Source organism: Poromitra crassiceps (assembly GCF_964638095.1).
Source record: "Poromitra crassiceps genome assembly, contig: HAP1_SCAFFOLD_141, whole genome shotgun sequence".
In the NCBI taxonomy this organism is placed as follows: domain Eukaryota; kingdom Metazoa; phylum Chordata; class Actinopteri; order Beryciformes; family Melamphaidae; genus Poromitra; species Poromitra crassiceps.
Genome location: NW_028152224.1, coordinates 272,501 through 297,698, shown reverse-complemented (window position 1 = coordinate 297,698; position 25,198 = coordinate 272,501). Strand labels below are relative to the sequence as shown.

Below are 25,198 nucleotides of genomic sequence, written 5' to 3'. Positions count from 1 at the left end.
ACACAGCACCATGCATTTTACAAATTTACAAATACATTCACCCTCCTTATGCTCATGCCATGGACTAGCCCCATAACGTGGCCCTGCTACTGTCCTCCGATATTCTCGAACAGCAGTCAGGGTCACGCAGCCTTTTTATCGGCAGCAAGGGGGAAAGGCTGTTCAAAACGCTCTCCTACCAGAGCATATGAGCGGAGCGGAGCGGGGGGATTTTGGCTTGAGCGGTGAGCAGGGACCAGACTGGTACCAGAGCGAAAGTTGGAGCGGCACCTATCACCCGGTCAGTCCTGCTCCAGTTTCGATCACAACATGTTTGAACCAGAATGCATCGGTGCGTGGCCATGTGCACGCCCACTATTTTCTTATCAGCTGCTGCGAGACGAGAAGGAAGAGAAACGAACATGCAGCCGACTCTGCTGAGCTCATGTTATTTGTAGTGAGCAATGCCCATTGCCCAGGCATTTAAACGCAAATTAAAACACCCCGGCTTTTTTATTCTTTTGAGTGGAGCGGAGCAGTGAGTGCGAGCGGGTGAAATCTGTATGGAGCGGGGAGCGGTCTCGAGCGGAGCGGCTGTGAGCGCTAGAGCGGGTGGAAAGGGCCGCTCCGGGAGCGAGGAGCGGTAATTATCACCGCTCCACTCCGCTCACATGCTCTGTCTCCTATATCCGACGTCCGATTGCAGATCCGAAGATAAGATAGTCCTCCTACGGAAGCCAGTAATTTGGCCGGCATGCATGCTGCATGATGACCAGAGGTGGCAGCACTGCTGCCGATATGCCACCGACTGCTGCCAAAGGCCCCGCCAGTCAAATTCCCACCAGGCTCAAACTTAAGGATAGAACAGACGAGTTCACTGAACTCACGAACCCCTGAGAGGGAAACCTGATCGCCACAGGTAGATTAAGACTCTATGCTGTGGGATCTGCATCTGCTGATGGTGGATCCAAGAAAGCTTGATCGCCACATGTGGAGAAAGACTATACGCTGTGGGATCCGCTGATGGTTCCCTGGTTGCCTTTCGACCAACCAGGTCCTGCCGAGCCTCTCACCTTGAATGTGAACAAGAGTCTGGGCCTTTCAAGCCCGTTACGAACTCTACAACAATAAGCATGAAATTTGAATGAATAGGCTATAATAATAAATGGTAAATGGCCTGCATTTATATAGCGCTTTTATCCAAAGCGCTTTACAGTCACTAGGTACATTCACACACCGATGGCGGCAGGTTACCACACAGGGTGCTGGCACACCAACAGGAGCAATTTGGGGTTCAGTGTTTTGCCCAAGGACACTTCGACATGCAGACTGGAGGAGCCGGGAATCGAACCACCGACCTCTTTCATCCAAAGCGATTAGTGGACGACCCGCTCTACCTCCTGAGCTACAGCCGCCCCTATGAATAAATTAGGCTATAAATTAGCCTAATAAATAGTACTTGAATTTAAAGCAGCTCAGAGCAAGTTTTACTGTTTCAGTTGGGTTGATTTTGGCGCCCCTCTGGACTAAAGCGGTAATGTTCACTGTCGTAAAGCTCTTGGATGTCTGGCTGCCAGAAAGTGAATTAGGGCAAGTGAATCGGAGTGAAAGAAGCAAGATGCGCCTCACATTTTTATTTTTCATCTTTGATGCTTCATCCAAGCTGTTTACAGGATGCATTGCAGAGCAACAGGTAATCTATCTTTTTGTGTATGTAATATCTAATGGAATATGGCGATGGTGAAAACAACACAGTGGTAAAACATCAAAGCAAACGTTTCACTAGCATACAACTAATTCAGTCACTCCGTAATATTAATTGAAATTGTATCGATAAAGCTAAAGTTATCAGCAGTGTTTCTTCATAACTACGTTAGTGGGTTGTAAACTCAGTTTACCAACCTCTTTGAAATGAGGCTGAGAGTTTACTCGTCTATTTTCAGATCAAATCGGTTATAAATGCGGGGAAATGGCTACCGACCTCACACTACACAGCAGGATAGTTTAGCTCAGATGCTTGGCCAATATAAAATAACGTTATAAGCCAAATCTGTATTAGGCTGTAAATGTCCACCGTGACCAGACCTTATAATTGACCTGTAACGTTACATAGCGTTAGCCATTCATATGCTGTGCTGCAAACTAACACCTGTAAGCATAGAATATACAGTAATTCCTTTATAGTTACTAGTGCAGTGCCCGTTCCCGTTCCAACCAGATGTCTGACCTGCAGCGACTGGTTCTCTCTGCCCAGCTCCTGCATGGCTGCTGTCGTCTCGTCCAGCTTCCTCTTCCTTTCCACCACCTTGGCCTGCAGCTTCTCCATTTCACCCTCGCCCTTCACGCACCTAAAACACAACCACAGAACATGTTGTCGTGGTGGGTGCCCACATGTATTAGGCCATGTTCACACTAGGAGGCAAAATCTGATTTGGGAACTTTAGTGACCTATTAATGATATCCAGATTGGTTTTATGAGTATGGACGCTCCAAGTCTGATATGTGTCACTTGCCGCAAACCACATACAGAGGTATTTTCCAATCTGCTTTCGACTGATTGTGACTTCAGTGTGGACGCGCTGATCACCCAAATCAGATTTGAGAGTGTCTATTGCAGGGGGTGGGGACTTGAAGAGCAGAGAGCAGACATGCAAACACTGCCAGAAACATGTATGTTGGCTCATTGTATCTAGACACACAGATCCGGCTTGAACACTTGCCCAAATCAGATTTGTGGCAGTGCGGACACACTCCCAAATCAGATTTGGGAAACCAATCAAGATAATGATGATTAATGATTTTAGTAGGAAATCGGATTTGCCTGTAATGTGAACATGGCCTTAGAGATGTGCAGGAGTGCCTCTATAAGAGTCTAGGGCTAGAAGACACTAGCGCACTTGTTCGGACATCAAATGATTCAAGGACTTTTCACCAAATTCTATTTTCAAAATCAAGGGCTTAAAACTACCATACCAGAGCATGTGAGCGGAGTGGAGTGGGGGGATTTTGGCTTGAGCGGTGAGCAGGGACCAGAATGGTACCGGAGCGAAAGTTGGAGCGGCACTGATCACCCGCTCAGTCCCGCTCCAGTTTCGATCACAACATGTTCGAAACAGAATGCATCGGTGCATGGCTATCTGCACGCCCACTATTTTCTTGCCAGCTGCTGCGAGACGAGAAGGAAGAGACTCATGCCCTGACTGAAGACAGACAGAACGTTTGTTTATTCATGTAATAAAAACATGTTCAATAATAGCCTGAGACTCCTCAGGCTATTATTGAACATGTAATAAGCGGTATACTTATTATTTTTCTGCCTCGTGCTCCTGCATCTCCGCAGTGGGGCTGCTGCTTGCATAATTACGCAGCATACTGAGAGCCGCGCTGAGTGAGTGATGCTGCTCTGTTTGAACTTTGTTGCACAAACACACCGTTTCTTTATCAGCTTTTTTTCATTTGTTTCTATTAATCTATATACATTGAATCCGACCAATTTAGTCTGATAATTCATGAGAGAATTGTGAGTATACATTTTTTTCTGCCAGCATTCATCATTTTCCCCTTGGCGCACAAGAAGACACAACGAACATGCAGCCAACACTGCTGAGCTCATGTTATTTGTACTGAGCAATGAGTTTAAACGCAAATTAAAACGCCCTGGCCTTTTTATCTTTTTTATTCTTTTGAGCGGAGCGGAGCGGTGAGTGGGAGCTGGTGAAATCTGTATCGAGCGGCAGTGGCGTGTCTAGGGCAACACAGTCTCACAGAAAATTGAATAATACCAACGTTTTGGACCAACGTTGCTATTTTACAATTTTGGCTCGAAAATTGTAAAATAGTAACGTTCTGAGATTTTGGGTTAGGATTAGAGTAGGGGGAGGGGTTAGAAACAGAAAATCTCCGTAAACCACGCCCAAACCACGCCCACCGCTGTAGACACATACGTTACCATTTTACAATTTCTTAGCCGAAATTGTAAAATAGCAACGTTTGTCCACAAACGTTGCTATTTTACAATTTTTTTGGAGATCGGGTTGGTCTAGGGAGTGGCCTGGGGTGGCATGGGCCACCCGTAGAATCTGATTGGCCACCCCAGGTGCCACCCCATATGATTGGCTCTCTGCACAGTCAGTAAACCAAGCTTCCGTGTATAGGCGCAATCCAGTCTTAAACCTGAGAGGCAGTAATGAGCCATAGTAGTGTCTAGCCTGCCGAAAGCCCCAGAGAAGAAGATCTTGATTTCAGGATTTGGCCAGATGAGCAGCAAACAACGTAACGCTAAGTTGTGTGTGTGTGTGACGAAGTGAAGAAGCGTCCTCTGTCTTTCCTGGCGGCTACATGGACCAGGTGTGTTCTATATACTATTTATTTATTGTGGCATGCGTGAGCCGTGAGTAGACTCTTTGATACACATGACTAGCCAGTGGTTTAAAGAAAGACAACATACATTACCTGCCAACAAACACGGAGATTTTCACTTTGAAATTAAGCACCCTCGCTAAAAAAAATATCATGACATGTTACGGTAGACTTGAAAGGACAATAAACCTGTGTGCTAGGCTATGTGATAATGTGGTGCAGCAGGTGTGTTTTCAAACTTTTCATCTCAGCTTGCTAGTTGCTAACATGAGCAAACCTGTCGTCAGTCAGTCATTGTTTGGTTGTCAATGCTAATGCAAGCTATGTAAATATGTCTTGTGTAACTTTGTAGGCCTGATGTGAGCATGTCAAATGTATCCATGCATGCACAAGGAAATCTATTGTGCAAGACATATACAGTGGAGAGAGAGTTTGGCTATACGCACATCGTCGACGGGTGCTGGGTTAAAAGTAGAGCATTTAAAGGAAATAGGTCCGCACACCAGAACTCCGTTCTTTTGAATTTATTTGATAAAAAAGAAGAACGTTTCAATCAACTAGTGATTTTCATCAGGTTCATACAATGTGTTCACATGGACTCCTTTTTAAAGGAGCTGGTTCTCAGTCTCCACCAGGTGCAACCAGTTGGTTTGATTGAGTTGCCTGGATTGGATGATGAGTTAATGAGTTAGTCAAGAGGAACAATACATCATATTTACAATCAGAGCATATGAAATACCAGGATACATCTTACACATCCTGTATAAGACATACAACAGCAAATGAACAAATAAACAAGTGAAAAAATAAGTGAAAAAATAATGAATAATTACACAAACAATAGGATCTTCATATCACTCAGTACTGGAATAATGGCAACCTAGTTTGCCTATTCAATCTAGATCATGTAATGCATTCAGAACTGAAGTTTGTTTTTGATACCTAAGTCCACAAACTATGGGATCTGTTGATTAGAGAAAATGTCTGATCTCATTTTCTTGATTAAGGCCTGCTGGAAACAATGTTTGGAGTGTGTGTATATAATAACTTTCTCTTCTGAGTAATAAGTTATCAATGCTGCCTCCTCTCCGGGACTTTACGTGTTCTATACCTATATACCTCAACGCTGCAACACTGTGTTGTGCTTCTGCAAAATGTACCGCTACAGGGCTGTTCTTGTCTTGGGTCCTGATTTTGCTCCGATGTTCCGCTATCCTTGTTTTCAGGGCTCTTGTCGTCTTACCTACATAGGCCACATTGGGACAAGGACATGTGATTAGGTAGATAACATTTGTTTGGTTACATGTTATATTCCTAACTTTCAACATATTTCCTGAATGCGGGTGTTTGTATGTGTTACATTTTGTGGTGTAGTTGCACTGCATACATGAACCACATCTAAAATTTCCCTCTGGTAGTTTGTCTAGAAACGTCCCTTTTCTTATCGGTGGTAGGTCAGATTTGACCAACATCTGCCTGATGTTAGGGGGGCGTTTGTAGACTACTTTCGGTGGAGTGTTAAATATCTTAGATAGGTGTGGATCTGTGCTCACTACATGCCAGTGTTGTTTTAGGATGTTCTCAAACTCCTTTCCTAGAGGTGAATACTGAAGGAAGCAACACGTATTGGTGTCCATTGATGCTTTCTGTTGGTTGGATGTGAGACATTCATCTTGTGTGCGGTCCCTATACTTGTCACTGGCGGCTGTAATCCACTCTTGTGGGTATCCCTTTTGCCTGAATCTAGCATCTAGTTCTTCAGCCTGTCTGTCATAGTCTGACTGTTTACTGCATATCCTACGGATTCGACTATACTGGCTGATAGTTAGACTTTTTTTCAGGTGTGTGGGATGAAACGAGTCACCATGTAAGTATGAGCATCCTAGACACGTACTGTAGACTGGTTGAGAGAGATGTGACCAACATTATGAGTAAACGCAGAGAATACAAGGTTTACAATAACCTCCCAAAAGTACAGAGAGAGGCATTACTAGAATTACAGAAGGACACCACAGTGGTAGTAAAGCCTGCAGACAAAGGTGGTGCTATCTGCATCCTCAACCGATCTGACTATGTGAGGGAGTGTAAGACACAGTTGGAAAACACAGTGTTCTACAAAAGATTAAACCGAGACCCAACCATTGGACTCAAGAAAGAGATAGATGGAAAGCTTAAGACCATGCTTGACAAAGGGGAGATTACAAAGAAAGAGTATGAATACATGAAGGTTGCCCATCCGATTATGCCAGTGTTCTACACACCCCCCAAAATCCATAAGAACTTGGAAAGTCCACCTGGGAGACCTATTGTCTCAGCTATGGGCTCCTTGACTGAGAATGTGTCAAGCTTTGTAGATTTCTTTCTGAAGCCATTTGCTACTTCTCTCCCCTCTTATGTACGGGACTCTACAGATATGATTAACATCTTAAAATCCATTCAAGACCTAGATGAGGAGAGTATTCTGGTAACTTTGGATGTTGAAAATTTGTTTACCAATGTCGACCACCAGGGGGGTCTGGTGGCCCTAACGCATTTCTTGAGCCAAAGACCAAATGATGTTGTACCTAGCACACAATGTATAAAAGATCTTGCAGAGATTGTTCTAACAAAGAATGCCTTTATGTTTGAAGATACCTATTTTATACAACAGAAGGGTACCTCGATGGGGAGCAAAATGAGCCCCCAATTCAGTTCACTTTATGTGGCACTGTTTGAAAAATAATTTGTAACCAATCCTGATAATCAATTTTTCCAACACATTAAAGTGTGGAAACGTTATGTTGACAATGTATTTCTGGTATGGCAGGGATCTGTAGATACCCTTAATGAGTTTTTTCCATACCTAAATAGATGTCATGCACACCTCAAGTTTACCATAAACCATGACCGCAGAGAGATCAGTTTTCTAGATATTCTTGTAAAAAGAGAAGGAACTGGTTTTGAGACTGACCTGTACAAGAAAAAGACAGATACATGCTCATACTTACATGGTGACTCGTTTCATCCCACACACCTGAAAAAAAGTCTACCTATCAGCCAGTATAGTCGAATCCGTAGGATATGCAGTAAACAGTCAGACTATGACAGACAGGCTGAAGAACTAGACGCTAGACTCAGGCAAAAGGGATACCCACAAGAGTGGATTACAGCCGCCAGTGACAAGTATAGGGACCGCACACAAGATGAATGTCTCACATCCAACCAACAGAAAGCATCAATGGACACCAATACGTGTTGCTTCCTTCAGTATTCACCTCTAGGAAAGGAGTTTGAGAACATCCTAAAACAACACTGGCATGTAGTGAGCACAGATCCACACCTATCTAAGATATTTAACACTCCACCGAAAGTAGTCTACAAACGCCCCCCTAACATCAGGCAGATGTTGGTCAAATCTGACCTACCACCGATAAGAAAAGGGACGTTTCTAGACAAACTACCAGAGGGAAATTTTAGATGTGGTTCATGTATGCAGTGCAACTACACCACAAAATGTAACACATACAAACACCCGCATTCAGGAAATATGTTGAAAGTTAAAGGAACGATAACATGTAACCAAACAAATGTTATCTACCTAATCACATGTCCTTGTCCCAATGTGGCCTATGTAGGTAAGACGACAAGAGCCCTGAAAACAAGGATAGCGGAACATCGGAGCAAAATCAGGACCCAAGACAAGAACAGCCCTGTAGCGGTACATTTTGCAGAAGCACAACACAGTGTTGCAGCGTTGAGGTATATAGGTATAGAACACGTAAAGTCCCCTAGGAGAGGAGGCAGCATTGATAACTTATTACTCAGAAGAGAAAGTTATTATATACACACACTCCAAACATTGTTTCCAGCAGGCCTTAATCAAGAAAATTAGATCAGACATTTTCTCTAATCAACAGATCCCATAGTTTGTGGACTTAGGTATCAAAAACAAACTTCAGTTCTGAATGCATTACATGATCTAGATTGAATAGGCAAACTAGGTTGCCATTATTCCAGTACTGAGTGATATGAAGATCCTATTGTTTGTGTAATTATTCATTATTTTTTCACTTATTTTTTCACTTGTTTATTTGTTCATTTGCTGTTGTATGTCTTATACAGGATGTGTAAGATGTATCCTGGTATTTCATATGCTCTGATTGTAAATATGATGTATTGTTCCTCTTGACTAACTCATTAACTCATCATCCAATCCAGGCAACTCAATCAAACCAACTGGTTGCACCTGGTGGAGACTGAGAACCAGCTCCTTTAAAAAGGAGTCCATGTGAACACATTGTATGAACCTGATGAAAATCACTAGTTGATTGAAACGTTGTTCTTCTTTTTTATCAAATAAAGTCAAAAGAACGGAGTTCTGGTGTGCGGACCTATTTCCAAGACATATACAGTGACATTATTCATGTGACTATTACAGTATGAAAATAAATCAGAACATTGAGGATTTCTTGTCCATCAAAACTAAGAAATTAAAACCTGCACAGCAGGACAGAGCAGCCAGCAGCACTGCTACCAGTCAGTTACAGTCAGAGCTGCAGGAGAGAGCAGCAACAAGCTCTCCTCCTTGTCAGTCAGATAAGTCAAGCCAGCAGCTTGACAGCAGGGATGTACAGCAGGAGCCCCCAGCTGTATGTGTGGGTATATATATACTGTCAAATCCTAATAGTTCCAGATTTCTCTTTAATAACCTAAACAGTTATCTTGATATTGCCTTGATGTCAATGGAATTGTGATTAATTGCCAGACATTGCAACTAAAGTTGAAACTTGTCAATTATGTGTGTAGAACTGTGATACAGTACTCAACCCAAGGCTCTAGAGCCACATGCAGCTCATTTATGGGTACTGTAGTTGTGGCTCTTTTAAGTCCTACTATAAATAAATAAATAATCTGAAAAAAAACAAAGGGAGGAAAGGAAAGATTTTTATTTGTCAATGTGGCTCCTGACTAGGGCAAGGTAGCATACCACTGGTGTATAAGTACAATAATCATGAGTAACATGCCCGTTAGCTTACTTAAAAAAGGTTGATTTTATTATAATTCTAATGGCAACTTATGTTTTTGTAGACTCAGACACAGATACTAGTGGTGATGAAGGCCCTTCAGCTTCTCCTGCACATCAGGGTATGTATACATTTGGCTTATTTGTCTGATTTGACTTGGGATGGGGATCCTTTGCTTATTCAGGGGACAGTTATTGCTATCAATACAAGTGTGAAAAAGGTATATGACTAATTTGACATACAAATAAATTGATACAACTGTTAAAATGGCTGTATTGGTATAGGTGTGCCAAGTCAGCCACCGTCTGAGAACCCTCCATCCAGCCGTACCTGTGCAGTCCCATCCCAGCAGCATCCAGCAGGCCGTAGTGATGTCACAGCCCGTGTTTCCCCACCTGGACCTCATGGTATGCCTTTGCATTTCATTTTTCATATGAAATATATTGTGCTTAATTAATATTGTACTTCATACAATTCTTACATCTGCATTAATGCCCAATGAGCACTTCTGTCCCAATGTGACTTGCATAACATAATGCAGGATCTGATTCCCATGCTTTTGTCACTTTCAGATATTTCACAGTCAAGAGCAGCAGCTCCCACTCAACCTTGCCTAAACGTCTTTCCCAGAACCATGCAAGGTGCGAAGAGAAGGTCGTTCAACGCGTCGTGGTACAACCGTTATTCATGGCTTGAATACTCCCAGAATAAAGATTCAGCCTACTGTTATGCATGCAGACACTTCTCCCTCCCTAATGCGCCAGAATCTGTTTTCACCTCTGAATCAGGTTTTTCACATTGGAAAAAAGCAATGTTCAAAGATGGTGGCTTTAAGTTGCATGAGAGATCTGAGTCTCACGTTAATGCCATGTTAGCCTGGAATAAGCACAAGAGGGTAGTGCTTACGGATGCTTCTATTATAGACATGCTTAACAAAGAGTACAGGAAGAAAGTTGAAGAGAATCGCCGTTACCTTAAAACAGTTGCAGATGTACTGCTTTTGACAGCAACTCAGAATATAGCTCAAAGAGGTCACCTGGAATCTGATGAATCTGACAACAAAGGGAAGTTCTAGAAATGATTGCTAAACACAATCCGGTGTTAGCCAAAAAAATTAAGGCGCAAGGCAATGCTAAATACACAAGCAATACCATACAGAATGAGATTCTGGAGTGCTTGGCAGGTATGGTACGTGACTCTATCGTGAAGGAAGTGAAGGAAAGCGAAGTCTACTCTGTCATTGCTGATGAAACCAAAGATCTACAAAAGAAAGAGCAGCTGTCATTAGTAGTCAGGTACTATTACAATGGGGTTGTGCATGAAAGCTTCCTTAATTTCCAACATGCCCAACATCTGGATGCAAAGGGGCTCAGCGAAATGATCACCCACTGTTTGGAAAGTTATGGCCTTCAGTACAAAGCAAATCTGGTTGGGCAAGGTTATGATGGGGCCTCAGTCATGAGTGGGAAACATTCAGGTGTGGCAGCCAGAATTAAGGCAGAGGCTAAACATGCGTTTTATGTTCACTGTCTTAATCTGGTTATAGTTGACACTGTGAAGTCAGTACCTGAGGCTGATTGTTTCTTCTCACTGCTTGAGAAGCTCTATGTGTACATGTCAGGATCTTATGTGCACCAGAAATGGCTCGATGTTCAAAAGGAGATGTATGGTGGCCAGCCTAAGGAGTTACAAAAACTTAGTGACACAAGATGAGCATGTAGAGCGTTGGCTTGCAGGAACTTGATGGAGAGGTTACCAGCTGTCTTGTGTGTTCTTCAAAATATAATTACAGAGAATCATAGAGAGAGATCCATTGATGCTCGAGGTTTGCTTGCACAGATTGACCTCACCTTCATAGGCCTCCTTGCAACCTTCCGAAAACTGCTTGGAACCACCAAGCTGCTTTCTGATCTGTTACAGTCACCCTCACTTGATTTAGCTATGGCAGTAGACATGGTGGAGTCACTTCATGACACATTTCAGGAGTGCAGGACTGAGAAGTGTTGTGACCAACTGTGGCACGAAATAATAGACACAGCCAAACAGTGCAATATAGCTGTTGAGACTGGCGAGAAGAAGAGATCACAAAAAGTTAGCTCCAGACTTGGTGGGTCTTATGTGACATGTACGATAGGGCTGCGCAAGGGTAGTGATGATAAAGATTAATTCAGACAGAGACTACTCTACCCCATCCTTGACTCCATAATGGGTGAAATGGAAAGACGGTTCTCAAAACCTAACTGTTCAATAATGAAAGTTATACAGGCCTTAAACCCTAAAAGCAGTATGTTCCTTCAAGATGAAAAGGTATTTAGTTTGGCTGAACTGTATGGTTGCGATCATGAAGATCTTACTCATGAGCTTTACCAGGCTAGGATAATTTTGAAAAGGAAGGCTGAGAGTGGGGCGGCACAGTTGGCAAGCATTCTAGAATTGACAGTGTTTTTAGAACCATACCAAGAGGTGTTTCATGAGCTCTTCAGGCTGTGTAAAATAGCTGTGGTCCTTCCAGTCAGCAGTGCAGCCTGTGAGCGAAGCTTTTCTGCTCTAAAGCTCATTAAAACTAATTTGCGGACAACCATGGTAGATAGCAGGCTAAGCCATTTAGGTGTGCTAAGCATTGAGTCAAGAAGAGCGAAGGCGTTGAACATGGATGATTTTCTAAAAGTGTTTGCAAGCGAGCACAAGAACAGGAGAATTAAGCTGTTTTAAATGTATGCTGTGTTGGAAGAGGCAGCTAGTATCGTTTGTAGCCAACCAGAATACATACAGTATCAAGAGATGTACGTTTAATAGTGCTGGAAGTGTTGCTCATCAAAACAGTATTCTGATATGGCAAATTGTGACAAAGATATTGTGATCGCAGTGTGAATGGCCTCAGTGGGTTTTTGGGTCCAGAAGTAAGTAATAGACTACCAATCTCATCATTGGGGCCAGGAAATATTTGAGCCCAAGCAATATTGTCATCCATTAATATTTCATCATGAGCTATAGAGAAAATTTGCCTTGATTCTCTAGCCCATTTATTTTTCAAAACGTGCTCAGGGAACCATTTACTTTTAGTTAGCCTACAGTATGTGACACAGTTGGTGCTTCTAGGTCAGCACTCTATGTACAGCATACTATGTACATGTATACTCTAAAGTTTTGAACTTGTAAAGTAAATAGTTTTTATTTATGTTTTATTGGCACTTATATACTTTATACTGTGGCTATTTGAGGCAAGTAAGCTAGTGTGATTTCAGCACATTTGAAGCTTTGCACTTGTAAAGTAAATATTTTTGTTTAATATTTATTTTGTATTCTGTTGGCACTCAATACACTTTACTTTTATACTGTGAGTATTTTTCAATGTCCATTGTTTTCTTTTGTATGTGGCCTACTTTTGGAGGTGCAATTTCTTTAAAAATAAAACATGGAAGCTTTATATTACATTTGTATGGTGCTACTCTTTGTGATTGATGGGTCTATTTCTCTTAAATGATGCTTTAAACACAGGAACGTAAGACACTGTAATGTTACTAATTAAAGTAGATATATGTAGTCTAGTTGGGACGAATATGGTAAATTAACGTTATTCTGACGTGTGCTGTGTGCGTGCACAGTGCGACCGAGTGCGTGTGTTTTTTTGGCTAAAAGTCCAAAAAACGTCAAATTTCGTAACCCCTTTCGTAAGTCTGTGCCCCACTTGTGCCACCCTGGTAAAAACAGTCTGGACACGCCACTGTCGAGCGGGGAGCGGGGAGCGGTCTGGAGCGGAGCGATTGTGAGCACTGGAGCGGGTGGAAAGGGCCACTCCGTGAGCAAGGAGCGGTAATTGTCACCGCTCCACTCCGCTCACATGCTCTGTACCATACTTGACAATAGCTGACAAGGCTTGACAAAACACCGGCTGACTGTTTTTTACACAACCGTCAAGGCCAGTCAACCACTCAAAAACAGCTTAACACATTTTATTTTTCTCAAGCATGAGGGATGTATTACTATGCAGGGTTATATGTTGATACAAAGAGAAAATAAGCAGAACAATTATTCTGCACATGGCCGGCCCATTCATTCATACTTCTCCCGCATTCATATTCATATGCAGACATAAGCAAACAAGCTGAGGACAGACACACGCACCTCTCCAGTAGAGCCCGTCTCTCGTCCTGGTTCTTCTGGACAGTGGCCTCCAGCACAGTGATCTCCCCGCGCAGCTCGTCCGTCTGTTTCTCCAGCTCGCCCACCCGCCGCTGGCTGCCTTGCCACTCTCTCTTCAGCGTAGCCATGTTCTCGTTCAGAGCCGTCACCTGCACAGCCATCTTAGTCTCCGCCTCCTCCCCACGCTTCACCTGCTCCTCCTTAGCTCGCTTCTCTGCTGCCTATGGGAGCAAGGCATGGATAATGTCACATCATGAATCTTTGTGAGGGGAGTGACTGACATTTATTTCCGTATTCCATTCATATTGGGAACTGTGAATTTCCCAGTAAAAAATTGGCAATGCCCCCTGTAAGTCACCTGAAATCGGATTTCCTATTTGAAAGTCCTGGGAACTTCACCAGCCCTGACCTCAAAATCCAAGATGGCAGCTCCCGCATCAACAGTAGCTGTTTATTACCAGTAACCACTTCTGTCTTATTTGTGTCTCATTAAATCAGTCATACACGCAGTACTGTAGATGTTGCTACGGTGTTTGTATGCACAAAATCCTGCACAAAATCCATGCATTGTTCAACTTTTATTGCTCACAATGGCTAACCTGACTAGAACTAAACCTGGCTTGTTTCCCGACTGTTTACTGGAAAGCGGTCAACTTGGCTCACTCAACAGGGAAATTCTTAGTTCCTGGTGCAAATGGAATGCGGAATCCACTAAGTCAAACACAGCTAACAAAAGTGACAGCAGAATACTTATGGATGGAGTCAGCATTATGGAGGCATTTTGCAGTGGTGGTTTTCTGTGGAGTTGGTGGATGAGCCTACCAGCTGAGCCTGGACCTCCTTGGTTTTGGCATGGAGCTGCTCCTCTCTCTGTGTGACGCTGTCCCCGGTGGCCTGGTGCTCTTTCTGCTCCTTCTCCAGTGCAGCATGTGCTGCCTCCACCTTGCCCTGCACCTCCCGTTTCTGCTGGATCAATAGGTGTTTGGCTTCCCGCAACTCACCCAGCTCCTGAGAAGCAACAGATATTGTACGGAAGTGTGTGTCTAATAGTTGGCTCACAATTAATAGCAGAGCAATTAATAATGCTACATATTAATATGTAATAATAACAATGATCATTATATACAGGGCTTAAAATTCACTTTGGAAACTAGGGGGGAATTCCCCCTTATGTTCTTCAGATAGGGGGGATTTATAAATGTTGGGGGGATCTATAGACTTTGTGGGGGATTTATAGACTTTGGGGCGAGACACTAACCCGAGTTCAACTATGTTTCTTACATTGTCCTACAGTATAGACCCTTTTCAGGTCAAAGGACATTGCCTCTGCTTTGAAATGACACGTCTAATGCCGAGGCTACAGTTATTCTCGAGACTAATAAGACCTAAATAAGTCTAAACAAGAAATAACATCCCTTGGAAAATAGTTTCAAACAATCCAACTTGCCGTTTACAGCGTGTAGCAACGAGCTAGCATGTAGGTTTCTGCCGTTAGCTTGCTAGCTAGTTAGCGTTGTTGTTTTCACTGAGGCGGCAGGGCACTATTTACAGCGACACACAGGGAGGAGGGAGCGGAAGCCGCTCTGATTGACATGGTCGGAGCCAATGACAGAGTTTGTAATAAGCCGGGAGCCGACATCTGGCTGCCACCGAAACAGTCGCTCCAATGGGAGAGCAGAGTAGAGCAGGGGAGGGTTTATCCCAGTTATGGAGACCTGCGGCGCCAGACTCCTCGGACGGAAGGGAGAGGAGGCTGGCCAGCCAGACTAAAATAAGTCTAAACAAGAAATAACTTATACATTTAGATATGGGGGGGGGACATAGCATCGTGTCATGAATCAATGCCACTGGTCACCGCCCTTCACGCAACTCGTCAAGGAGCAGCCACAGCTTGTCAAAATAAATACTCGTCCCATTGGCTCATTGGCTCGCGGAGCATGGGCGCCTGGCCAATCCCGGCGCTTGACTGCTGCGTAGGCGGGCACAGGGCGTGCTCTGCCCAAAACCCCGGTGGGTTCCGTAATAACGCCTCACGTCTCTGTGTGGGTTTTACAAAATGCAACCAATGGAAAAGCATTAAAACAAGCTTGTGAGTAATTCTCATAACGCCATTCGCCCTCAATCTGTCACTCAAACCTCGAAACTCCTCCGCTACCTCTGTCTGTACCCCCCCAGCAATGACACTATACCAGCTCGGAGCCTCCCTGATGAGGCCCGCCTCCCACTTTGAAAACCTCTGCTCTACTGTACAACGCCAATAAGGGTGGTTTCTCACTGGGGAGCCGGGACCGTTTCCGAGCACAAACTGAGCCCAGGTCCAGTTCGTTTGATGAGTGTGAATGTTGTGTTCCGAGGCCCGGGCGCGGAACAGCAAACCCTTACAGGGTCCACTTGAAAAGGTGGTCTGGGGAATGCTTGGGCCCAGGGACGCTACACTTGTGAATATGAACGCCAACTGTACCAAACCACGGAAGTGGACTGCTATTTCTTTACTGTGTGACGACCAGTTATTCTATGGTTTGGAATGTGTAATACTTGGCCAGATGCTTTTATTTATTTATTTATTTATTTGAGAAAGGGACAGTGCATATTAATGAACAGTACAGTCAGTACATGTAAATATGCCAGATTATAGCTCGAAGGCTAGTTTCCATCTGGAGTCCCTTGGCAGGTTGAAAGCAAAGTGACAGAAAACACATACATACATTACATAGGAAATATACAATATCAGTAATAGTACAATTAGTAAAAGAGAGAAAAGGAAAAATAAATGATTAATGTAAAAGTTAGTCCATGTGTGAGCATCCTGCACAATCACACATGGTCACAAGACTGGTTAATTCTCAGCCACGCCTTCAGATGGCCCTTGAAGGTGGCCAAGCTGGAGCTACCCCTTATAGAGGGAGGTAGGCTGTTCCATACAGTGCTTCCTTTAAAGGATAGCACATTTTGACCAAACAGGGTTCTTCTGAGTGGAACTTCACAATCCCTGTTGGTGATGGCTCTAGTTAGCCGGGTCGGATTGGCAGTAGATCTATATTTAATAAAGGTTACAAGAGGTGGAGGTGCTAGGCCATGCAGGACTTTGTATATCAAGCAGGCAGAGGTGAATTTCCTGAAGTTCTCTAACTCCAAACCAATACCCCGTTTACACCTGGTTTTTAAATGCGACCTGTGATATGTTATCTGGATACAGGTCACATTTAAAAACCAGGTGTAAACGGGGTGTAAGTGATCAAAGGAGTGTGATCTAACAAAGTGTTCAAGTGAATTTAACGTTTCAATGAGGCAGCTCCGTTATGAGCCAAGCTGCTGCTGGATTTCTGCTGTACATCCATCAGTAACTCTGTGCAGAGTTGGTGGGGGCGTGCATGGGCCCAAGTCAAGTTGATCCTGGACCACGGGCCCAAGTCAAGTTGATCCTGGACCACGGGCCCAAGTCAAGTTGATCCTGGACCGTGGGTCATTTGTTCTGATGATAGCCTGCCTGAACTTTCTGTAATAGACCAATTTGGAGTGGAGTCACAGGTTTACGTCGCTGCAGTTCTGCATGCAGCGTGGCTGCAGAAACTCTGAGGAAACAAGTGAAGCCGAAACTAGAGAGATCCCCGGAATACAGGAAAATGATGTCTTGTGACGTCTAGACGCAGGGATTTCCCACTAGGAATATGAGGATGTCCGGCACTGCAACTTTGGTGATGTAGTTGGATCCTAGACCCATCCTGACAGTGAATACGGGTCAGGAAACCTCACCCCATTGAAAGAGTGAGCTTATTTTGTGTAAGATAACCTGTCTGTTGCTGGCGAAGCTTTAAAATATGTGGAGGCGTCGTCCAGATCTTCCATATTTCTATGACAGCTGAACCGCTAGCTGTCACTTCGGCTCCGCCCACAAAATATGTAATTGCCGTTTACAAACATAAAAGAGGTCTATTGGTCCCAAAGTCCAAACTATAAAAAAGAAAATGCTACAAACAAACTGAACTTGGAAACGGACCGAGTCCCGACTCTTTCAGGAGGATCATGGTTCCATAGTTCAGTCCGCACCAGAGTTTGAATGCGTGTTCTCACCTCTCCAAAGAACCAGACGTATGGAGTAAATACATCAAGGTGCCATTAAAACCAAACAGGTGTCCTGTGATGATCTGAATATTCTTCACCCTGACAGGAAGAATGTGTGTGTGTGTGTGTGTGTGTATGTGTATGTGTTCAAGATTCAAGATTCAAGATTTTTATTGTCACTCCATGGTATAAGTACCACGTGTGAAATTCTTGTGCAGTGGACTCCGTTTACGACATAGTACAAATAGGCAACAAGCAATAAGTAATAGGCAATAAGAAATAGGCAGAAATAGGCAATAAGACAGCAATAAGGCAATAAGAAATAGGCATCTATAAGCAATAAGACAAGTCGGTGGCTTATACGACAGTGGCATATTCATTGCACATAGGTGCACATGTCATGTGCATACGTTAGACGTGTTCAGACATTCCAAATTCGACGTTTTATACATACATGTGCAAATAGCATGTACCTTATTAAACATACACTTAAATTTACAATTAAACGTTAGGCACCTTATTAAACATACACTTAAATTTACAATTAAACATTAGGCATCCGTAATAGTAGCAGCTGCAGTACGGTACGGTACGACTACTGCACTACACTCACAAAAATAATTCATTGACCAAGTAAATATAACAGTATTATAATGATAACTTCACCCAATAAAATTACTCTTAATCAATATGGTTATTATTTGAGTTGATCATAACATAATCCATGAGTAAAATCCCAACTAATGTTTATATCTAATATTGACATATAATAGTGAGATTATTTCGTTAAAATAAATGGTTATTTTAATGACAGATTACATTGATTAAATATTTGTAATCATTATTGTACGTTTCAATAAAAAAATTATAATGTTAAGAACTAGATTTATTGGTCATATTGCTTAAACATTTTGGTAAGTTGGCGGAAGTGACATCATTTATCTGTTGAGAGATCAGACCACATGGACAGAGGACATTTTGGAGGGGCTGCTTGAAGCTTTTTGCACTGAAGATTTTCGTCTTGCTGCACATCAATGTAAGTAACTTTAAACATATTCAAGCCACTGTTTGCTAAAACGAATTTGCCTTGTGTGACTGGCTTAATTCCAACATTTTATTCGTGCTGCTACACGAGGTCTTGCTGTTTAACGTTAGGCTGCTGCTTTCTGCATTTCCGTGTTTTCTGTTGGGGTTAATCAGTTTTAATGGGCGCGAGAAAGTAGTTCATTATTCCCCGTTGGCAGAAAAGATTTGCGTTGGTCCAGAGGTAGGTGCATGCTGTCAGCACGGTACTGAGAGATAATGTCGGGTCAAGAAAGCCACGCCAGGAGTACCGAGTTAACACAGGTTTCCTCACGGCTTTGAAGTGAAAGCGCTGGGCTTGGCTTCACTGCAGAGTCCGCTTGGACAGGTCTTCCCACGTGCAGCACACATAGCAGTAATGAGCAGAGTACAAACATAGCCAATCTATCCTTTTATTTTCGCCTGTATATCGACTATTTCTGCCCCATATAACGTTATAACATCACATGGTGTATGTGGAGGCAATGTGCATCAAATGCCCTGGATCAAAAAAAAGAGAACACCGCGGCTGATATTACTGTCTTTCAAAGGCTGTAGCGGACTCATTTTTGAAGCTGTAGTGAGGAGCCTTATACCACATTAAACTAAGACCCACTGCATCCAATGTGGTCAAGCTTGTCAACCAAGCTTGTCGGGAAGTGGGGTTTACAATGCTCCAAAGTTAGGCATTTTGGCGTTTTTGTGTGTGTGCTTGTGACCCTGTTCAAGCTCAGCAGATGGCTCTACTTGCCTGACGCCAGAGTCAGATTACGTCAGACAAGGCTATATGCAGCACACACATTTAGACTGTAAATCAAGAGTTTATAGTAGGGCTGCACAATTAATGGTATTTTCATCATCAGAAAATGAAAATGTCTGTCTTTTATTCATATCAAATGAAATATTGAGTGTGTGGTTCATTCACTCTTTGCAAAAACAAATGCACATTTACCCAGCCAGGAGGCTATGTGTGGCAGGTGCACTGCACATGTAAACATTTTTTCAAATATGTTTATAGGAAATGCTTGGCACATATGAACATTAGACCAAATAAAACAAAACAAAGTAATACTCTTTAAAGACACAGTAACTGTATTCAGAATACACACCAATTTAAACTTGTAACTGTAATGGAATACAGTCATATTTTGTATTTTAAATACATGTATTCTGTTACTCCCCAGCTCTGAACCTTTGCTTTGGAGGAAACCCTGTCGAGGAGGCGTTGAGGAGGCCAGGACCATCAGTACAAGGTCAGCACAGTTTTAGAATTGTAGGGTGTATTCAAAGCAATCACACTCCAGTAGGGGTGTCACGATACACTCAGTTCATGATACGATACATGATATTGGGTTCACGATAACGATACAATATTTTAACAATATTTTTTTGCAATCGCTTTGTATGTTGAGGGGGCATCCTCCACGATAATTTTAGTAATTTCACCATTTTCATCCTCTGTAACGTCCCTCATCTGTTCAAACAAAGCAATGAAAAGGAGAGCGAGCATGCAATCGGATGCAGATAAGTGCGACCATGTTCAGCTTCTTTTTCTCGCGCTATGAGATTTCATCTCAACGATACTTATTGTCAAGTTTTGATATCGCGATATATTATGGGACGATATATTGTGACATCCCTACACTCCAGTGTTTCCTCTAGGATTCTTTCAGCAGCGGTGGTGGGGTCCCAGGGGGGATGTTTGAATCCCATCCGGCGGCCCTACAGCACAAATGATCCCCCCCCCCCATGATTTTGGTGATTTATTTTACTAGGGATCTTGCGCACTACGCACGCTCAATTCCTGGCTGTGTGTGGCAGGTGCACTGCACATGCAAAAAAAAATCAAATATGTTTATAGGAAATGCTTGGCACATGAACATGAACATTAGACCAAATAAAACAAAACAAAGTAATACCGTAAGTAATCTCTTTAAAGACACAGTAACTGTATTCAGAATACACACCAATTTAAACTTTAACTGTAATGGAATACAGTCGAATTTTGTATTTTAAATACATGTATTCTGTTACTCCCCAGCTCTGAACCTTCTTTGCTTTGGAGGAAACCCTGATGTCGAGGAGGCGTTGAGGAGGCCAGGACCATCAGTACAAGGTCAGCACAGTTTTAGAATTGTAGGGTGTATTCAAAGCAATCACACTGACTCCAGTGCTTCCTCTAGGATTTTTTTCAGTAGTGGTGGTGGGGTCCCAGGGGGGATGTTTGAATCCCATCCGGTGGCCCTACAGCCCAACAACCCCTCCCCCCCAATAATTTTGGTTATTTATTTTACTAGGGATCTCGCGCACATAGGAGACAAGATGTTGTCAGCAGGATGAGGGTCGAAGTGTTCACGCAGAGGTGGCCTGCCTTTGTTCGTGTCACAGGTGAGTAGGTGGCATTGCTCCAGCACAGATGTTAAGTCCTCCTACAAGACAGTTACATCTTAGGCAGAAAACATTGTGATATTGTATTGCTCAAATCAAAGTTTGAATTTCAAAAAAGTGCCCTGTCCTTTTTTGTCTTTTTTTCCCCAGGTAAGCGCGGAGTTTCAAAGAATCACCACCGTGAATCTTGAGCCCAAGTTCATGTCCATGTTGGACCACTATTCCAACAAACTGCTGTCCATCTTCCAAGCCAAGAAAGGTGGTTTCGGGGAGAGACATCGTGTAGAAATGAATCCTCTACTCCAGGTATTTCAGCTTACTCCTTTGTGTAGTAGTTAATTAAAAAATAAAATTATCTCAGAATGAAATGTCAACTAGTTATACTCCATTTCCATCTTCTAGTCTGACATTGCCTCCATTCTTCAACGAATTCCATGGGGGAGGAGGGTTTGTTTTTCCCTAACCAATCACTAGAGACCTAGGGTCCTATCATCGCAAAAGCGATAATTTTGCGTTAGTGCTGGTTTTGCGCTCGTTTAACGCCACTGCAATGTAAATTACGGGCGTGCACAAGCGTGTTTGTATTCTCCCTGCCGCGCTATTACCTGTATGCCTGTTAGAATTGTACTGGACATCCATGGGGTAGGTGTGCCACATGCCAGACCAGGCGTGCCACGCAAAATGCGGGGACACAGATGGCATGCTCCTACCGTCAGCATGCACACAATTACTTTGCAAAGAGCTTTGAAAAGCACCTCTTAAAATACCCCGCTGTGCTTGAGCCCACCATAATATCTGTGCAAACACGTTTATTTCCAGTCAACAAAAGAACCCAAATTGCAACAAATCACAGATGTTTTTACAGGTATATGTAGCTAAGTACTTAGTGTTTACATGACCAATTAATCTTGTGTATTAATTCACAGAAAGGTAATGTAGGCCTGAATATCACCGACAGGCTTCTATGTGTCACTTGAACAAGCATGCAGATTAAACCAAAAATAGTACCGTAAATTCCGGACTATAAGACGCACCGGTCTATAAGCCGCGGGACCAAAATTGACTATTTTTTTCTTCTATAAGCCGCACCGGTCTATAAGCCGCGGGTGTTTTGATGTTTAATTACCATATGAAAGGGTTCGTGCACAGAGAGGAATGTCGGGAAACAGATGGCTGTTTGGGGAAGCTCCCATTTATTAACATTTCAACAAAACAAAACAAAAGTCAGGTCACTAATCCCCAGACAAAATCACACAACAATAGGCTATATGTGCAGCAAACGGCTGTAACCAGAGAAGTCAAGTCACTAACCCTCGTCTTCCTCTTCTTCCTGCGTACTGAAACCACCAAAGTCCTCATCTTCAGTGTCGGAAACGAACAGGTTCAGGGTGGCTTCGTCAACCACTCTCCTCTCTCCTTCATTGTCACTCAAAACCAACGAACTCCTCTTCGTCACTGTCGGCATCGAACAGCCTCTGAAGCCTCTGACGGCCCTCAGCGCCAGCTGTGGCGGCGTCATCCTCTTCATCCCGCAGCAGTCCAGCGTTTTGGAACCCGTTGGTGATTGTGGATGTTTTCACACTCCTATAATATTCCGCTTCTACTGCTCGTCTTGTTGTGAATATTCCTTGATCTTCCTTTGTGTGAATTCGCCGAAGTTTGTGATTTTCTCCTGGTAGTCGGGGGAGGGAGTTGCCCGAGTGGCCGTTTGCTTACCGTAATTACCATATGTAAGTGGTCACGCACAGAGGGGATTGTCGGGAAAGAGACTGTGACTGTTTGAGGAAGCTCCCATTTACCGTATTACCGTAACATTTCAACAAAACAACATAACACAACACCACCGTTGTTTATTTTTACAGTGCACACAGTGTCCGCGGTGTGGTGAAAAGAGGGCAAGAGAGGAAATTAAAACAGAAGTGGATTTATAGTTAGAAAGAGTGCTAAAGAAGAGAGAATTCCGTTTTTTATTTTTTTATTTTAGTTACTCACAGTACTATTGACCAGTCCAACTCAAAAGATATTCGGCAGTTTCACTTTGAGCTCTTGTTCCGCCGCTGTCCATCAATGGTTATGACGAGTCTCGCTGGGTACAGTATGCCAAAGCGATATCCATTGACTCGATGATGCTGTTGTATGTTGCGCGTTTCTGTTGCACCAACGCGGACGGTGAGGGGCTTCTTCCCCGCAGCCTGGAGGATGAGTTGACGGTCGGGCCAGCGGAGTAGGCAGATGAAGATGGCCCTCGGTGGCAGGCCGGGGTCTGGACGTGGCCGAGGCGCCCGGTGTGCCCTGTCCACCTCTGGTGGTTTCTCGCCTTCCTTCAGGTCCAGGATGTAACACAGGATTTTGCCACGAAAGCGTCCATGTCACCCATCTCAGCTCCCTCTTTTACATTGATCAGGCGAATGTTATTTCTTTTACTCCTGCTGATTAAGTCATCAACCTGCGTGTGCAGGGTTTCGATTTTGCATTTTATCCATTTTCGGACTCACTGTGTTGTTTTTGTCCTCCAGTGCGCGGATGCGCTTTTCCGCATTATAAACTCTGTTCACGGTTGCCTTAGTTTCTTTAGTGAGTGAGTGGATGGACTTCTGCACGTTTTCAAACGTGTTTTCAAGCTGCTCAAAACCTCTGAGCGATGTCGGACTTAATCGATAGTGTTTCACGGAGTAAAAGTTTAGCCCAAGCCGTGTATCTCCAGCCTCCAGCAGGTGAGTCATTTCCTCATTCATGGCGTGATTGCTTCGTCTTTTTCTTTCTGCTTACCTGTGTTGTGTTATGTTATGTTATGTTGTTAAAAGAGGGCAAGAGAGGAAATTAAAACAGAAGTGGATTTATAGTTAGAAAGAGTGCTAAAAAAGAGAGATTTTTTTTTTTTTTTTGGAAAAAATCCATAGATAAGCCGCACCGTTATATAAGCCGCAGGGGCCAAAAAACGGGAAAAAAGCCGCGGCCTATAGTCCGGAATTTACGGTAAATGCATCCCAATCATTCAAATTCATTCAATGGAATTGCAATCAAACTCTCTATGTCTCTCTCTCTCTCTTTCTTAGTTTCTGACTCTGGGAAAGTGGTAAAATCCCGACAGTCTACTGTATCTCTGAACCATCTCTTTCACCAAAACACACATTTAGGCTATTTTATGTGATCTCCTTTTGATGAGTACGCTAATAATAACCTAATATTTTTCACTTCCATTCACTAAGCTTCCCCTGTAACTGTTTGGAGCCCCCCCTCCCACTTTGAAAACCTCTGATCTAGAGTGAGTATTGCATCTTGTCAGCTATTAAAATTAATTGTCTCCTTAACAGAGTGACTGCCCCATCCAACAAAGGAGAGAAGTCATAATCAGATGTCTAATTGATCACCTGGGTGAAGATGTCACTGCATTGATCAAGGAGATAAAAGTGAGTACAATACATGGCTTTCAGGGTTCTCCCTACAATCTCTAAATTTGAAATTAGTCCTTCCACTGAATAGACAACTATGGAAGCTACTATTTGGCACTTTAAGTGTTAAATGGCTCTATATTCTGACAGCAATCACTGAAATAGTGTTTGGTCAGTAACTTGGAACCCCCAAGTTAAACCCCTTCCCCCCGTAGTCCTGAAGGCAGGGTGGACATATCTCTGCAACCGCAACTCATAGAGACTCACGGATGGCAGTGGTGGATTCAGGGTGAAAAAATACATATATCACATATATGTGTCATGCATCAAAAGATACATATGTAGAAAAAATACATCTATTTTTTTTTAGAGGCATCATGATCTGACCTTCCGTTTGCCAGAAAATGTCAACAATTCTGTGATTGGATACAAATTGGCGTCGACCTCCCACTATCCAATCAGAGAAATGTTAATGTTTCTGGGAAATGGAAGGTCATCACCCCGAATCCAACGCTGCCATCCGTGAGTCTCTATGAGTTATGGTTGCAAAGATATGTCCGCCCTGCATGCAAAACTACAGGTGAGAGAGGACAGCGGGGGGTTGGGGGTTCCAAGTTACTGACCAAACTCTATTTCAGTGATTGCTGTCAGAATATAGCCATTTAACACTTATTTTAACACAAAAACATGGCTGAATGCAGCTTTAATTCTGGCCCTTCAAACGAAAGGATTTGGGCACCTCGGCTTTAAATGAATACATGTACTTTGTTGTCCTGGACACCAGGAAAACTAGCTGATACCTAGGTATCA

At 43.2% G+C, this 25,198-nt stretch overlaps 1 protein-coding gene across 1 annotated transcript in view; it reads right to left on the bottom strand.

The window, feature by feature from the left end:
- The window catches only part of LOC310770643 (uncharacterized protein), a 125,569-nt gene that overhangs the window by 12,717 nt on the left and 87,654 nt on the right, over positions 1-25,198 (bottom strand). Inside the window, exons 8-10 of the mRNA XM_083663385.1 lie at positions 14,307-14,492; positions 13,467-13,705; positions 2,207-2,327 (exon numbers count right to left, since the gene is read on the bottom strand). Coding sequence (XP_083519511.1) covers positions 2,207-2,327; positions 13,467-13,705; positions 14,307-14,492 — 546 coding nt within the window. The remainder of the gene's footprint in view (positions 1-2,206; positions 2,328-13,466; positions 13,706-14,306; positions 14,493-25,198) is intronic.